Source organism: Leuresthes tenuis, unplaced genomic scaffold (genome assembly GCF_036924035.1).
Source record: "Leuresthes tenuis unplaced genomic scaffold, fLeuTen1.0.hap1 SCAF_12, whole genome shotgun sequence".
In the NCBI taxonomy this organism is placed as follows: Eukaryota; Metazoa; Chordata; class Actinopteri; order Atheriniformes; family Atherinopsidae; genus Leuresthes; species Leuresthes tenuis.
In genome coordinates this window covers 372,794-390,835 of record NW_027325366.1, presented here as the reverse complement: position 1 = coordinate 390,835, position 18,042 = coordinate 372,794, and the positions used below count along the sequence as shown (strand labels likewise).

Genomic DNA, 18,042 nt, shown 5'->3' with positions numbered 1-18,042 from the left:
CTATTCCTCAACATGTCTGCATCAACGGAGATGGTTCCTGGAAGCAGCTTGATGGCAAAGTTTCCAGAAAGAAACCATTCTTACACCCCATAAAAAGAAGTAGTCTGAAATGGGTCAAGGAGCATCTACACTAGACTGAGACTGATGTGAATATAGATTGAGCTCTTTGGTTAAAACCACTGATGTACAGTACATGTTGTCACCCTTTCAGATTAAAAGCAGGCAACAACTCCTTCCTGAACACCTGAGATATTCAGGAGAATGTACGGACAGTTTTATTCCACATTAGCTGTTAACACAAGCACATCACAGCAGGAGGCTTTCCGCTAATGTGTCTACTAAATTGGTATTACACGCATTAAGTGCTAAAACTTTACTGGTGTACAATACTTTAAAAAGTATTTTCTACAAGAAATCACGACTTGAAATGACTTAATAGAAGTGTTCTTTGGAAGGACCTGAGCCAAACTAAGAAGTAATCTTGTACATGGGAACATTTTGCACTGTATTTTCTTGATAATTTGTAATGCTTGTACATGCATGCTGAGTTGATTTTGACCCTCCCTTCTATGTTACCACAGTAAGAGTCAGTGCAGCTCAGGGATGGTGACTACTCTGAAATGTCTTGGTGAGAAAACACAGCAAACTAAGGCTATGTTCACACGCCAGGTGTTAATGCGCAGTTCCAATTTTCAGAAGAGGATGTTATGTGACACGCAGAATGCTGCGTTTAAAGAAGTAAATAAGGATGCAACACATGTCAGAGTGTGTGTATCAATTCTGAAGTTGTTGTGCAATTGGAGCTGACAAATATAAGGATTTTGATTGAATCTAAAACCTCACTTTCTTTCCATTGACCAGCTCCGTCGTGGATGTCTACCATGCTTGTTTCATCCATTGTTTACTTTTGATTTTGCCGTGTCCCGCCTCCTCCGGCACAGACTTGTGACGTCTGTCTGAAATAAACATTCAGACTGAGGTCGCTTTGAAATAACATCAGATATGTATCTGATTTAGGACCATATAAGAAGGTGTGCTGGATCTGATTTGAAAAAAAATGAAGATTTGTGCTGTTCAGACTGTCATAAAATAAATCAGATATAGGTCACAAATGGGCAAAAAAGACCAATTTGGGCCACTTTTGCCTGCAGTGTGAACGTAGCCAAAGTCATCTCTTATCTGTTCTCCATCAGAGTTTAAAATAAGGCTTGAAAGCATGTGTGCAGATGCTCTTGCATGGCATGGTGTGTGTCATTCTGCCTACAAACACTAAATATACTCTACACAATCATAAGTTAGCTCAATACGAACAAGCAGCCAGCTGTGTCTCATACGAACAGTTTTTAAGAAGGATTTTTTTTAAGTATGTCTGAGTAGTCAGTCTTAATTGCAGTGGTTAGCAGTCAGAGCTTCACTTCATTATCACTTCAGATAATCAGGGAGTTAAGCTAACAGCTGATCTGAATGGGACCACATCAGACCAACATTTTCTAGACAACTCAAACCTAAAAAAGAAAACCATCATTTTGAATTGTTCCATATCACTGCTTAAGCATTGGCTGCATGATTTACCCTACCACTGATCAGTTGAAGACTTATTGGATTGTCTGCTGCTGGGTGTTCCTTTTGTTTGTGCTTTTCAGTGCTTTGCACTCCTTTTTACTATTTTTTTTGGGGATTAAACTGGTGCACTTTTGTGTCCCAGTTTATCAGAGACAGGAAATGTTGCACAGACACTAAGCATGAAATGATGCAAAGCAACACAGACAGACGTGGCTGAGAAAATAATAACTAATTAAACAGCCATCTGATGCAAACATGGTGTCATGTAAACTTCTCTGTGTGGGGTTTGCTTGCATTGCTATGGAATTCAAGAGGTTTCAGTTTTGATTGTAAAAATAATCTCTTCTGCAGCTCTGTTAGCTTTGATCTTTGGGCAGAATTCATCCCTGATTCTCCAAACTAAGAGCACTCTGACTGCTGTCCACTACACGTAAACTGGAGAAGAAGAACCCAAATTATGTGTTTGGGAGTATTTGCTTAACCAGAGTGCCTTTGTACTCCCCACACGCTTCTAAGTGTAAAATAGTCAAATGTGAGTGTACATTAATCCATCTGATTTCCCTAACGATGCTCTCATTCACACGTTTTTTTGTCAGAAACTGGGACTGAAATCAGCCCATTAAGACTACGAGTCAGCTCACTTAAAGCATTCCCAGACTGTCGCTCTGCTCTGATAAAATCCTGATTTATAACCACAGCCTCATCTGACAGAATCACTGTTAAAGTAGCTTAAAGACAGCGTCTGTGCAGTGAATTCAGCTGGACTTACATGGACCATGAGCTCCCACAGAGGAGGTTAGAGGCAGCAGGATGTCTGGAAGTTCAGTTCACAGCATCGCAGCGTCAGACAGATGCTGACAGACAGTCAATGCTCCTGTGACTCCTCCTGTGATTCTGCTCCTGTGCAGGTATACTGGGACAAGGACGCTGGTCCAGTTAGATGGCACCGTTGAGGCTGTAAAATGTTGCTCGACCTAACTGTGCTGACTGACTGCTCAGAAGTACTTTACTTAATGAAAATTAAGAAAAAAAATCCTTTAGTTTAAAAGCAAACAAGAGTTTCATGTAATTACAAAGCTTATATGGATCAGTGAGTGTTCATGAGTGTGTTGTATGATGAGTGATGTCATCAGGTTTATCACAATTTAACAGTTACTCTTGGTACTTAGAAGTATCCACTGCTGAGGAAACCTGATGAATGGAAAGGAGGAACTTTGGAAGCATTGTTCACAAACACTGTTCTTACTGTGTAATCTATGAGGAAAACGAGGAAGACCAGCAGCACATAACAGCCCACATTCATATGAATGACTGTAATATAAAATATGTGTTCAAAAAGAGTCATTGACCCATTCAGACCTAAAGCACTTAAAAGTGTTTTAAAGCTGACCAGTGAAACTTTAATTTCTTAAGCTGTGTCCATTCGTTCACTCACTGTAAAGCATTCAGTAGAGCAATGACTCATTAGGTGATGGGGCAGACAGCTGTTGATGCTTTTTGGACTTTTCTTGAAACATAATTGTGTGCCAGATATCCAGAGTTACATAACACATAAAGAAACACAACAAGGACACATAGAAACCAAATTCAGCACAAGGAATACTGTGTCTCCTAAAGCTCCTGATGTTGGTGCAGCAGCTGGAAACAGAGGGTAGGTACCCTACCCTAACCCTGGGGAAGGCCTCTGCTGTCAGCTGAGGATAAATGATCACATAAAAAAACTATTCCCTAAAATAACATCCTGATATAGGTGGATAAAACATTGCATACACAATGTTTAATGAGTAACCAAGCAGCTGGGATTTGTTGGTGTTGACCATCTTCCTCACTTTGTGCTTTCATTACACAGTATGAACAAGGCTGTAGAGACAAATGTTCCTTAACTGCACTTTTGTTTGAAGTAATGTGCCCAACGTTTATTAAATATTGTCTCATTGACTCGTTTCTCCTTACGATTACAGTAATGCTCAAATATTACATCATGAAATGGTTATATTGTATTGTTGTTTCTAAATCAGATGTGAAAAAATGATGTGGTTCTAGAGAATCCTCTGGTAGTAGGTGGTGTGCATAGTGTGAGTAAAGTAAAACTCATCTGTCTGTCCTCAGATTGTGGGTCCAGACCTCAGTACAACACTCGTGTTGTTGGAGGTAATATCTCTAAGCCAGGCCAGTTCCCCTGGCAGGTCAGCCTTCACTTCAACAGTGAACACCTGTGTGGAGGCTCCATTATTACGCCAAGCTGGATCCTCACTGCAGCTCACTGTGTGTATGGGTGAGTGACTCAATCCAACTCATCAGATCATCCATCCATCCATCTTCTATACCGTTAATCGGGTAGCAGGTGGGCTGGAGCCTATCCCAGCGGTCATCGGGCGAGAGGCGGGGTCACCCTGAACAGGTCTCCAGTCCTCATCATGTATCCAAAACACTTAATTGAGAAGACAAGATGCCAGTGTGTTTGGGTAAAGTGGAAGATCAGGTTTTTGGGTTTTTTCTTATGTTAAGGAGCCTCCAGAACTGAAGTTATCATTTAGCATTTATCAACTGATCAAGTCATGAAGTCAAGTGCTTGAAACAATGTGCCACTGTGTGAACAGCTGTTTTAAAACAGTAAATCTCACACACACATCCTCTCTAAAATGAGCAACAAGATGCTCCTCATGCTCAAGCCTAAATGCTGGAGCCTATCTCAGCTGTCACTGGGCGAGAGGCGGGGTGCACCTGGACAGGTCATCACTCCAGTGATTAACATGTCAAATTATATTACAGTAGGGTTAAGGATTGTTTTATATTGGCCATTAATAAGTTATTATACTGCAACAATGTAATTTTACTTCAGGGATTAGTAAAGAAAAACGTATTATTTCTAACTGGATTTTGTCCTGTGGTCTGAGGTCAGATTTGAAAATTCCTCCCTGTGGACAGTCCATGTGGGGTTGACAGAGCAGCTGATCCACGGGGCCCAGTCTCTGGCTGTGAAGAGTATCGTATACCATGCTCGCTACCGGCCCAAAGGGCTCGACTACGACATCGCACTGATGAAACTAGCCAGGCCACTTGCTTTTAACGGTAGGTGCACTTATTGAATACCTTGCTAAACTTTCTTCATCATAACATCCAGCTTCTTGTGCATTTGTTCAGATCGCTGCTGCATTTTAGAAGTCTGTTTTTTTATATTCTGGTTTAATTTGAAAAGCATAAAGTCTTAGTGAATTATCTGTTAGCTCTAATAGATGAAAAAAAACAGCGATACATTCAAATGAAGAATTTAATTCCTTTTCAGTGTTTTTTACAACAATTTGGCTCGCTAAATACATCTCTTTTGTGGGTCCCAGTTCAGTCCTCAAGTTTATGTAGATCCAGACCTCTATGAGTTTGTCCTCTGGACCCTCACATACACATGCATTTATCTTGTTCAACATCAGCCTGTCCATGTGTTTATAACCTATTTGCCACTGGAAACCTTTATATTGAGGGTGCATTGCCAGTGAAATGACTGTTGACTCTTGATGATCCTTCATCAAGTTCAAATTTTCATGAGGAGGAACTATGTCAATTAGACCGGGTTACATTGTTGTTCCAACCGCCGTTTGTAACAGAAGACAGGCTGCTCTCACCAACAGTTCGTATGAAAACGTACGAAAAGTCAAGCACAGATATTCGTGCATAATCCTACGAATATCCATCACCACAAGACCAGTGCGCCTGCGCAAAGCCTGAAGTCAGGGCTGACAAACAAACATTTTAAAATAGTTTTGACGTTATAATAAATTGTTGAAAGCGAAAAATGTACTTTTTATTTTTACAATCTTCCTTCAGGGAATGTATGCAAGCTTTAGTTTGTTAGTTATTAGCCTTTATTAACCTTATTATTAACCTTTAAATAATATAAAATATAATAATATGATATATGAAATATAAAAAAAAATAAAAATGATTTATTTTTGGTTTGAACGTTGCTATGGTGGTAACTAAGGACGCTGCTATCGCTGTAGCTTCCGCAAACGTCACGTTAATATCCATAGGCTACTTTTTGTTTGTTTTAATTAGCTTTTGTTCCGGCTTCACTGCTGAAACACGCTATAAAGGAAATACACGCAGGCAGCGGAGAAATAAGTTTGTTTTGGATGAACAACAGGCATCCTGAAAGATCCCTGACATCTTCTGCATCGAATCAGAGCGCCGAGGCCAATGGAGAGAGCCGGAATGATTATATTTACAGGATGTATTCACGGACAACTAATATATGTTTTATTTGTCATCCACCGCTTGGATGTGTTGAGGTCAACCTGTACCTCTTTCCGAGTCCGTTGATGCAGTGAAGGAGGAAGACAGAGGAGACGATATAAGAATCATCACAGTTTTATTTGCGCAGTTTGCAAAGTGCGGAGAGCAGTTCAGTACAATGCATGCGAACAGCACAAAGTACGGAAAAGCTCTGTCGTTGTCTAGGGGTGTGGTGTTATATACACTTGTATTCAGTCTCCTCCTTATGGGATGTGTGTGCGTCAATATCTTATCTCTTCCTCTATGTGTGTGCGTGTGTGTACTGGTATAAGGCGTTACTTTCAGAAGACCGTTGTAGGTGCGGTCCTAGTTTTACAACATGTTGTTCTCAGAGATATTTCCTTATCAGGCTGCTGTGCAAGCACAGAAATGAGCAAGTCAGTTATACAGGATATCACCTTATACAGCTATCCTCACTCACAATACCCCCTTTTGATCTCTATTAAGAGATCACACAAATAGTTGAGTAACAATACATGACTAAACATAAATTGAAAAACTTCACGCCCCCTTTTGATAACAACAAGATGATCACACAATCTCCGACATTCTGATGATATCGTCTTCATCTATATCAGGATCGGGAGGGTTCAGACCTTATCTATCAGGGTGCTCTAGGCGGGGTTACCCCTAGAGGAGCTTCAAACCTTATAGTTTGTCAACATTACCCAACTCCTTAGCAAATAGCACACATTATTAAAAAGATAACATAAGGGTGATACTGCAATGATTATAATTTGGTATGACCTGTAAGAGCAAGTTTAAGCAAAGCCCCAGCAAACACGATTATGAGTATAACAAATCCAAAAATAAACGAATTCAACTGCGATGACGTCATCTGGTCCCGTTCTTCTGAGAAGCACAACTCCGGGTGCTCTTTAAGGAAAGTCAGTCGCTGGTAATATGAAGAAGGTGAGGGCTGACGTTTCCAGATGAGGGTTGAGTTGGAGCCCGGGTCTAACACCCTTCCTGCTCGTAAATGATGTCGTTGCAAGGAGGCAGAAGTGTACTACTTCTGCCTGCAAAATGCCACCAGGGGATTATTCTGCCCCTTGTTGGTTGGTGGTCTTTTCCTCTGTACCAGCCGGTACAGTGTGCAAATCTTTCAGCGCCTGGTGAGTCGCTGCTAGGGAGCGTTGAGGTTCCTCGGCTGCCGCACACTGGCTCCAATGGAACCACGTATCACCTTTCCCTTTGACTCGGACTGCGTGGGAGGTCCTCTCGGTCACCTGATAGGGCCCTGTCCACCTTGGCTCCGACCACTTTCTTTTGATGACCCTCAGCAATACCCACTCAGCCTCTGGAGCCGGCGCTGGTTGGCCCTCTCCTCTGCTACTCGCCACCTGCTTTGAAAATTCTGCAACGAGACTTTGGAGTTCATGGAAATACATTTTGTGGGTTAGGTGTTGTTCAATATGTCCTGTTCCTGGCAACTTAGATTGAGGTCCAGGAAAAGCTCTCCCTGTCTGGAGCTCATGTGGTGTAAATCTTGTGGACTGATTAACAGAGCTCCTGATGGACATTAAGGCTAAGGGCAACGCATCTAGCCAATTCATTTTGGTCTGTGCACAGATTTTAGCCAATTTGCTCTTCACTGTCTGATGGGTTTATTTGTTGCGGTTAGAAATCCAGCCCTCAACCACTGTTTCAGTTCCACATGTACTGCTCCTGCTGCATAGGCTGAATCTGTGTAAATGTTTACTTCCTGCCCTTCCCCTAGCCTCAGTGCTGCTATTACTGCCAGTACTTCTGCTCTTTGTGCTGACTGCTGTCCTTCCAGTCTCTCTGTTTGTCGTGTGATCAGTTCCCCTTGCACGTCCTCTACAACTGCATATGCTGCTTTCAGTCCTTCTCGTTCATCCCTGAAGCAACAACCGTCTGTGTACAGTTCTCTGGCCCCTGGTATCGGTTCTGTTTGTAGGTCCAGTCGTACTTTCTCCTCTTTCTGCACTCTGTCCGTACACTCATGTGGCTCACCTGTTCCTAGCTGATCTGCCATGTTTATGCCTTCATGAGTGAAAGTCAGGTTTGGTGCCTCGAGAATTTTGCTCAGTCGTCTTTGTCTCAGAGCAGTCAGCGTAAAAGTCTGTGAGTTCACATAGGCCACAACGCTATGTGTGGTCAGAATGTGCAGTTGATGTCCCATGACAATGTGTGCAGTTTTTTTGAATGAGCTTCGCTATCCCTGCTGCCTGTTGTGTACACATAGGATGGCGCTTTTCCATATTGTCTAGCATCACACTGATATACATTAGTACTACTCTCTCACCCCCTTTTCTCTGGAACAGGACGCCATTAGTGCAAAGTTCTGTTCCAGAGACATCCAAGTAGAATGGTAAGCTATAATCGGGTATAGCTAGGTCTGCTGCTGTGGAGAGGGCCTGTTTTAGTGCAATAAAGGCTTCCTCCGCCTCCTGAGTCCAATTCAGGGTCGCTGACAGGTTGCGCATGCCTTGTTCTTTCACTAGGGCCCGCAGAGGTCTAGTTAAGCCGGTGTAATTGGCTATGTAAGTCCTACTATAGCCCGTCAACCCTAAGAAAGACAACATGTCCTTTACCTTCACTGGCTTAGAGTGATGGAGAATAGTAGACCTGTGCTGAGGGGAGAGCCCTGCTCCTTTTTGGGAAATTTGCCTGCCCAAAAACGCTACCTGCCGCCGTGCAACCTGAAGTTTGGCTTTGCTGACCTTGAACCCTGTTCTTGCAAGATGTAAAAGGACATTTTTAGTTGCTTCCAAACACAGAGCCGCAGTGGGCGCTGCCAACAACAAATCATCTACATACTGAACGAGAGTCACCTGCTCTGGTAGTGGGCAATCACTCAGGATATCTTTTAAAACCTGGTTAAAAATCCCTGGGGACAAAGCGAACCCTTGTGGCAGCCTGGTGTACTGTAGCTGCTTGTGCTGATACGAAAACGAGAAAATGTGCCTGCAGTCTTCCGCCAAGGGAAGACAAAAGAATGCATTAGCCAAGTCAATGCAGGTAAACCACTAAATTTTCCTGATACCAATCTGTCTGTAACCCATCATAAAATAGAGTAACATGGGGGGAATCGGGAGGTGAGACATAGGGTTCGAGTTGGGAAATCCAGGGTTTCCACTGGAGGTAAGCCGAGAGGATACCACGCCGCTCAGATGTTTCCGGCTGTAATAGACCCCAGTATATGTCCGCGTATTGTTCATTCACTGGCTGCACAAGATATTGACCAGTGATGTTCTCCATCGGTCCAGAGCACGGCAAATGAGATCCATCAGGCATGACAACAACCAGGCCATCGGCGCTGCAGAGTATCGTGGCCCCCAGTTTTATCAGGAGATCTCTTCCCAGCAAGTTCATCGGTACAGAAGGTGAATGTACAAATGGATGTGTCACAGTCTGTTTTCCCACCTGGGTGAGTAGCGGCTTAGTGAACGGCAGTGTCTTTTTCTCCCCAGAGAAGCCCATAAGCGTGATGGTATGCGATGACAGGGAACCAGATGGTACAGCTTTCAGTGTGGAACATGTGGCTCCAGTGTCAACCAAGAAAGGCAGATCTTTTTTCTCAATCTGAACTGACAGCATCGGTTCTGCCGTAGTGATGCCGTCTGAGAGTCTCTGTGGGGTGTGTCAATACTGACCGGACTGGTCAGGGTTCTCCCCATTGTCCCACGATGGGTACTGACCAGCGCCAGCTGCTCCCCAAGGATGCTGAGGATACATAGGTGCAGTAACAGGAGGTCCGGAGCCGCGACCCCTGCCTCTCCCAGGAGGACCACTATCCACACCTTTCTGTGCTCTTGGATTATGTGGGCAGTTTCTTATCCAGTGATTAGGGTCTCCACAGAGATAACAACAACGAGTCTCCCCTGACTGTCCTCTTCCTGTACCGCCCCTTAGTCCCCGACCTCTTCCCCCAAAGCCTCCACCCCGCATTGGTCCTCCCCCATGTCTTCTCCCGCCTGATGGGGGCTGCGGTACCCATGGTGGGACCGGAAATAAATCAGGAACCTGTGGTGGCTCGGCAGCTAACATGACCTTCGCAGCTTCCCCTTTTTGTTTTTTATTTTTATCATTACATTTCTGTCTGGCTTCCGTTAATTGTAATTTTAACAGCTGAACCTGCAATTCTTTTAAGTCATCCTGTTCTTTCTGTGTATTATCTTGTGCACGGGTGAGATGGTGAATTAAGTGTTTCTCCCAGACATGGGATTCACTACCGAGCATGTCCGGGTTATTAACCATGGCTATTTTGACATTCTCCGGCACTCCATCCAGTATAGCCTGTCTAAACCACTCCCTCTGAGCTCCCGCTCTCCCTGGGTGGCATCCTGTGTGTTTCAACCATAAATCCTTGCTCTGATCCACATACTCCCTGGGATTTTGTTTGGGGTCCCATCTCATCTTTGGCATTACGGTGGCGTTAGGTAGTGGATATTTTTCTCTCATAGCTTTCCCTATTTCAGTGCTATGATGCGTGAAAGGGGTGTCATCTGTCATTCTGTTTGTATGAGCGATAGTCTCAATTTCTCTCATGTCCCCACCCGTCATGCATCGTCCTGCAATAGCTCTAAAGTCCCCCAATGCCAATTTCTGTCCTGCCGTCAGAGAATCCAATTTGCTGAGCCACAAATTTCCACCCTCGGCTACAGGTGGTAATTTCTCCACTATGGCCTGTATGTCCCCTATAGTAAATGGTCGGTACCGGTCACCTTGTCCTGGTACTGCTGTTAGTGGGTACATTGTGACCGGAAGGATTGTCCCACCACGTCGGCGCTGGCTAACTCTTCTGCCTATCGTATCTGTCAGTTCCTCTGCCACCTTCATTCCTTTCTCTACACTTCTCACCAGTCCGTCCCTTTTTTGACAGAGCTCTTCTATCTCTCTCCGACATAACTCATCTAGCTCTCTCTCTTTCCTGACGGCTGAATCTTCCTCCTCTTCCCTCCATGATCCTGCCAAGCTAAAACTTACTGGTACTTCTTGTCTTTCACCTTCCCACTGTCCCTTTCCTTGAAAAGAAGCTGTCCCTGCTGCTTCTGCTTCCTCCTCACAATCTGAAATCTCACTTCCCCTCATGACCTGCCTCCGTGGCTGTGGTGTGACTTCTCGTTCTACCGTGTGCTGTGGAGCCTGTTCCCTTGCCCGTCTCTGCGAGAATGGGTCTGGGGGCGCCGAAAGGTTATCACCTGTGAAGGGGTTATAAGAGGATTTGGACGTCGTCCCTGTCCTTACTGAAGTCTCAGCGGTTGATGCTGTAGGTGTGGCTGCACCTGCTTCAGTCACACTGTCACTTACAAGTGTCTCTTCTGAGGCTCCAACCTGAAGTGTACCACTAGTCACATATAGTGTGGGATATAACCCTGGTGTCGGTGCAGCAGGCGGTGCATATGGAGGTGGGCATGTAGGAGTGTCAGGTGCAGTTACCATTTGTTTGCCTCCTGGTTTTCCTGCGTTCTCATGGAGATGTCTCACACTTTGCCAGAAGACCGCCAGCTCAGACCAGCCCCGTCGTCGCTCCTCCTGCTCTTTCGCCTCCTTTTTTTAATTTTGAACGTTGCAGCACACCTGCCTTTTGTCCCTGCTCTGCCAGCTCTTCTTTCCTCACCTTACATTCTTTCTCCTTTTCCCACAACCAGGCCCCTAACGGACCGGGGTCTGACATTTTCTTGCCCTTATGTCTCACCAATTGTTCCACTTGTCCCTTTATGTCGGCTAATTTCCTGTCCCTACCCTTTTTAGGTAACACTGCCCCTGCTGCTTTTAACGTATTCTCTAACTGCAGCTCGAGGGGCCTCCAGGCACCCATACCTGGGCCCCATCTCCCATCATCTATTTCTCTGTCAAACTCTCCCTCCATTTTACTTCTCTTTTTCTAAATTCTGAGGCCAGCCGGTTTGTATGACGTACGTCCGAGCAACAAGCCTTGTAAGGTGATGATTTATTAACGGCCAGTCAGTTTGTATGGCATAACACCCGAGCAACTGACCCTTTTGACAAACCAAGCCACTTATGTTAGCACCGCTAGGTTTCGATGGCTCAGACAGATTACGTTATCACCGTTAGGTTTCCTCTGTCTGATTGTCGAGTTTGTCAAGACACCGTTTTATGTACCCATTCACCTTTAGACACCTCAGAATTTTATTTTTCCCACAGCCCGCTTCTCCTTATTTCTCTCAAACAAATACAAAACACACAAAGCACGTTAAAATCTTCAACTTTTTCAAAATGCACTTATAGAAAAATACCTCAGGAACCCTGTTCCTGTACTCTAGTATAGGGGACTGTAGCCCCAAACAGACTTCAAGAATTTATGAGGAGTATAACCTCAAGGGACTCTAACCCAACTCCGTAGAGTATACTACTTTAGGGGACTCTAACCCCAGGGACTCAAACCCAGTAGAATTCGGGGTGTCTTCACCTCCCCGGGACTCTAACCCAGCAGCCTCTCAGGCTTCCGGTTCCTCGTCAGGCAACCGGTGGGGTCCGCCACGACCAAAGACAGTCTGTTTTATCCTCTTTTTTATATTCACTTTTCTTTTATAGTTTTTTTTTTTTTTTTTTTTTTTTTTACGCAGTTCTCGACATTAATTCTTATCGTCTTTTGCTGATTCAACCACCAGTTTCAGGACAGGACACGTTGTTTTAAAATATTCAATGTGCAGAGTTTGATAAAACAGGTTCTGCTTACCTCTGTGTTAACGTGCCGGCTCGTGTCCCGTCTCTGTCACCGTGAAGGAATCTTTTATCCGAATGAACTCCGTCCTCTCCTCACCACATCCCGAACGAGCCCCCAAAATTGTTGAGGTCAACCTGTACCTCTTTCCGAGTCCGTTGATGCAGTGAAGGAGGAAGACAGAGGAGACGATATAAGAATCATCACAGTTTTATTTGCGCAGTTTGCAAAGTGCGGAGAGCAGTTCAGTACAATGCATGCGAACAGCACAAAGTACGGAAAAGCTCTGTCGTTGTCTAGGGGTGTGGTGTTATATACACTTGTATTCAGTCTCCTCCTTATGGGATGTGTGTGCGTCAATATCTTATCTCTTCCTCTATGTGTGTGCGTGTGTGTACTGGTATAAGGCGTTACTTTCAGAAGACCGTTGTAGGTGCGGTCCTAGTTTTACAACATGTTGTTCTCAGAGATATTTCCTTATCAGGCTGCTGTGCAAGCACAGAAATGAGCGAGTCGGTTATACAGGATATCACCTTATACAGCTATCCTCACTCACAGATGCAGTTCTGTTCTGTGCTAAACTAACACAGTTTGGACAGGGTGGAGCCAATAAAATGAGACCCAGGCTGGCTGAATTTACTGCAAGATCCAAATGCTAAGAAACACTGTAAGTGTACGGAAATCAGTTCACATCATCGCTAATAAACAACATTTGCAAAGCTATGTATGCAAAAGTTAAAACTGTATATCCAGATATGTATTGGCACTCCAATATACTGAAGTCTTGGTCATTTAGGACCATCCTGTCAGCCTGGGGGAAGGAATACAGAAGGTATAACTGACCATATTAGGTCATTAGAAATATGATATGAAACTCACTCCAAATTTCAAAGTCTGACAGTGTATTAAGCAGACGTCAGTATTTTGAACACATGTGGCCACTAACTACCCCTTAAACATGTTTGAATTATTTCATCCAGCTTGGTCTTAATAAGGATCTGAGAAAGCACACCTCAAAGGGCCTTGGAGCAAGATGGACATTAAACTTTGGTGTAGGACAAAAGGGAAGACATCATTAGAAAAGTCTTGACCCAGGGAGTAACATAGGCCTTGTTTCTGAGGGTAGAAGAATATAATGAAGCTAAACTGAAAATGTCTTTGACATAATACAATTTTACTGTGCTGGACTAAGGCCAATCTGTTGTTTAAACTATGTTGTGTAAAGTTTGTTCAGTGTCAGTTTTCTTTGTAATCGAGAGCTAAATCTTCAGAATATGATTCCAGATTGGTCAGACAGGACGTGACAGACAGAGGATGCAGAACAATAATTTGCCCCCTCTCCAGACATCACTGAGGGTTCAAGGGGAAGTTGTTTTTTTTAAACCTGGATCTTATTTCTGGCATAAAATACGTTCATCTACTCACCAATAACAGTTTGGTGAAAGTCGGCGTCCATCTGCTAGCGACCCACAACGAAGTCCCTCATCAGATTCCTGTACACCTCCTCTTGGTTGTCCCTGATACACCCCATGGTGGTTGATGTCAGACATCCATATCTACAACATTTAGATTTAGTTCCTGTGTATTATCTGTATGTGTTTGTATTATTTTTAGTGATTAAAGGTTTAAAAAGTGATGTGACTCCCCATCAAGGTTTTTGCTTTATAGTTGTTTTATGCTCTGCAGCTTGAGTTAGTTTTAAAATGAAAGGGATTTCTCACTTCTAACTGCACCCATTAGCAAGAAGGGTTTGTGTGAGACTGACTTTCCCTTTTCAGTCTGAACTATGCTGGGATTGTCTGACAGCAGGATTTGGGTTTAATCACTCATCAGCTAAATGAACAACTGATGTTCAGTATGATGGACGCATCGTTTCATAATGTTTGATTTAGTCAGGGAGATGCAGTTTAATGTTCTCCTGTGTAGGATATGTGGAGCCCATCTGCCTGCCTAACTATGGGGAGGAGTTTACTGAGGGCACCGTGTGCTGGATCTCTGGCTGGGGAGCAACAGAGGAAGACGGTGAGTTGTTTATCAGTAATAAATGGAAAGTGATGGACTGTCACCCTGACACAGGTGGAGGCACAAAAAAGCCAGCGGCACACAAAGAGAGGTTGGCTACTATTCTTCATATAAAAAACTGATTTATGCACAGTCAGCAGGCTGGGCACAGTGACACAATGTCATGGTTTGTCATAGATTACAAAGAGGAAACTGTAGAGTGAAATGCCAAAGAAACCCCTCCACGATCCCATCCCAGCCAAACAGAGTGGGAGAAAAGGGGATAAGGGACCACCAGCGCATCCAGTATGCCCACAATGACCAATGGGGCACTCCCATAAGGATCAGTTCCACCCTACGCCATGGGACACAGCGAGGGTCTCTCTCATCAAACTGTCTGCAGATCCGTAACTGAAACTGTGTTCAGAAAGACAGAGATGTGTGCATTCATTTTTGGCCACATTCATAAAGCTGTGGTCCTATTTTACTCTCGCTTAATCATCAAGAAATGATAGACATGTGAACAAACCTCAGTTCCACTCCAATTTAGCCATGAATGGATGCAGAAACTCCTTTAATTTGTCATTTGCATATCAAGATTGTTTTCAGCACAACTAAACAGACATGAGAGAAGAAGCAGATTTACTGAATATAAACGGAGACACTCATCTGTGAAGCAGAGAAAATAAATCAGTTTCATTTTATGATCAGAAACAGAACAAAAACAGTTGAATTCAGCTGTAAGTTGAGAGCAAACAGCCCTGCAGAGGTGAAAAGAAACACTCACACATCACATCACAGCTTCAGTTTTATCTGCAGTAGATGAACACTCAGCCTGTACAGCATACAGTGAATATTTGGGCCCTCAGGCAACACTGCTGGTGGTGGGGTGGTTAGAACCGTCACCTCGCACCACAAAAGTTCCTGGTTCTGATCCCAGCTGTGTATGGGTGGATTGTCTCCAGGTACTCTGGCTTCCTCCAACCATCTAAAAACATGCATGTTAGGTTAATTGGTGAAATTGTCCCTGTGAGTGAGTGTGAGTGTGCATGGTAGTTTGCTACAGAGTGGGAAACATGGACCTGTCACAACTTTTTTGAGACGAGTTACTGCTGTCCCATTTGAATATCAGATACACCAGTCGTTACTGAAGTAGTGCCACTGGATGCACTGGAACTGAAGGTACAATAGGTGATTTAGGCAGTGTTAGGCAGAGATTTCTCCATCAGCAATAAAATAGAACCACTTCCAGTTTGTAAATCAAACAAAGGGAACTATAGTTTGACTTACAAGCTTTTATCCTGAAAATGAAATGAGCTAAGGAAGGCGACACATTAGACACGACTGTGCCAAAGTCTCAGGATTCACATTGCCAGCTTCCTTGTGCCGAGCTGCAATTTGCACTTTATTACTTCTAATGTCACAACTCTGACTGAGAGAGTCAAAACAAGCCTGTTAGTTAATTCTGTGTTATGACCATAGACTATATATCACTAATTGGTTTGTAGGCTAGTAGCCTAAGAAGACAATTCAGCTAAGAACCTGCTACCAGTTTGCATATCCAAACTGCATAGTAGTCTATTTTAAGGATGCACAGCCCTGTAGCTAGGGTTAGGGCTGGATAGTGTAATGGTGTGATTGCCCCCTTCCATGTGGAAGACCTGGGTTCAAATCCCCTGCATCAAAGATACCTCCAGTAGGGGTCCTTAGGCAAGACCCCCTTACCCTATCTGCCTACATGTAAGTTGCTTTGGATAAAAGTGTTGATGCCAAATTCAGAAACATAATGTCTTCAGGTTAGTTGTGTACTTTAGACAAAATAAAGAAATACCCTTGAATAATCTATCTCAAAGTCTGTTTTTGACTGTTTGTGCTTTAAATGTTTCCAGGAGAGACCAGTGTGGTTCTGCGCTCGGCCACAGTACCACTTATCTCTACCAAGACCTGCAACCAACCAGAGGTTTATAAGGGCTTAATCTCCTCCTGGATGATCTGTGCAGGATACCTGGAAGGAGGAATTGACTCCTGTCAGGTACAGCAAGTTTCCACTGAAATTATATGGAAAACAAATTATACCGTTATACTGTTGCAAGTATTTAATTATTGATCTATTTATTTGAACAATCATTACAAGAACTCATTGTGTATGGTTATTGCTGCTGGCAGAAAGGACCGCCTGTATCCATCTTTGTTGCAGTGGAGCTGGAGAAGCCTCTGACTGAACACACTTTTTGTACACATTTGACCATGATCAATCTAAAATTGGTTTACATTGCATACAAAGCATAATTTAATAAAAAACTTACAGGTTACCATGTTTGTTGTAGCAATAGTGAAAACATCTGTTTACAAAAGATGAAGTGTTATTTCCGGGATTCCTCCGGACAACATGGGCAAACAGCAAAGTGCGGTTTACCTGCACTCCATTCTCATTCTGAATATGTTACTTTTAAATACCATTATTTAAAGGGGAAGTTCTTTTTTTTTTTAAACCTGGACCTTATTTCTGGCATAAAATATGTTCATCTACTCACTGATAGATTAAATCACTCAAGATCTGCGTATATCCATATAACTGGAGTGAACAGGGCAGACAATACAGCCTCTAAATAAGGCATTATCTGTCTTTATTTCTCCAATACTTTAAGAAGAATGAATGAATGAACGCGTACTATTGCTCTGTTAGCTCTTAGCTGCCGTTTTGTTGTTTCTGTGTGGAGTTTGCATGTTCTCCCTGTGGGTTATGCGTGGGTTCTCCATGGGTACTCTGGCTTCCTCCCACTATTCAAATGCATGCATGTCAGGTTAATTAGTGTCTCTAAATTGTCCCTAGGAGTGCGTGTGAGCGTGTGTGGTCGTTTGTCTCTGTGTGGCCCTTTGATGGACTAGCAACCTGTCCAGGATGTACCCCGCCTCTTGCTCAATGACATCAGGGATAGGCTCTAGCCTAGTGTCGTTTGGACTCCTCCCAGCTCAAAAATAATTTTATTCCTATTTCCAAACTCCCATTTATGTGGAAAATTCTTGAAAAAGCCGTAGCAAAGAAACTCATCATGATGATCGAGGATTTCACTGTTCTGGTTTTATTAGACCTAACATCTGCCTTTGACACGGTTGATCATAATATTTTGATCAACAGGCTTCGTGATGTGGTCGGTATATCTAACCTGGCTTTAAGATGATTCCATTCATAACTTCCTGGCAGAAGCTTCAGTGTTTTTGCAAATAAGATCATATCAGAATGGGATTCAGTCCTTGGACTCATCCTGTTCCTTCTACCTCAAGGAAGGATAATCCAGCAGTACCCTGACTTTCCCGATCATCTCTATGCTGATCATCATCATCAACTTTATTTATATAGCACATTTAAAAAACCACAGGGGAAGCCAAAGTGCTTTACATTGAGGCATAAAATAGGTTTAAGATTAAGATAAAAGGCATAAAGACACAAAATGTCTGAACAACTTGGTCTGAACATCATTACTTCAGTTTTGTTTTCATCGAGACTAAGAAAATTGAATGAGAGCCAAGCT

General features: G+C 43.4%; 1 protein-coding gene across 1 annotated transcript in view; it reads left to right on the top strand.

Moving 5' to 3' along the window:
- The window catches only part of tmprss3a (transmembrane serine protease 3a), a 32,538-nt gene that overhangs the window by 10,062 nt on the left and 4,434 nt on the right, over window positions 1–18,042 (top strand). The window contains exons 8-12 of the mRNA XM_072397656.1: window positions 582–628; window positions 3,673–3,838; window positions 4,466–4,635; window positions 14,435–14,530; window positions 16,399–16,541. Of these exons, the coding sequence (XP_072253757.1) occupies window positions 582–628; window positions 3,673–3,838; window positions 4,466–4,635; window positions 14,435–14,530; window positions 16,399–16,541 (622 nt within the window). The remainder of the gene's footprint in view (window positions 1–581; window positions 629–3,672; window positions 3,839–4,465; window positions 4,636–14,434; window positions 14,531–16,398; window positions 16,542–18,042) is intronic.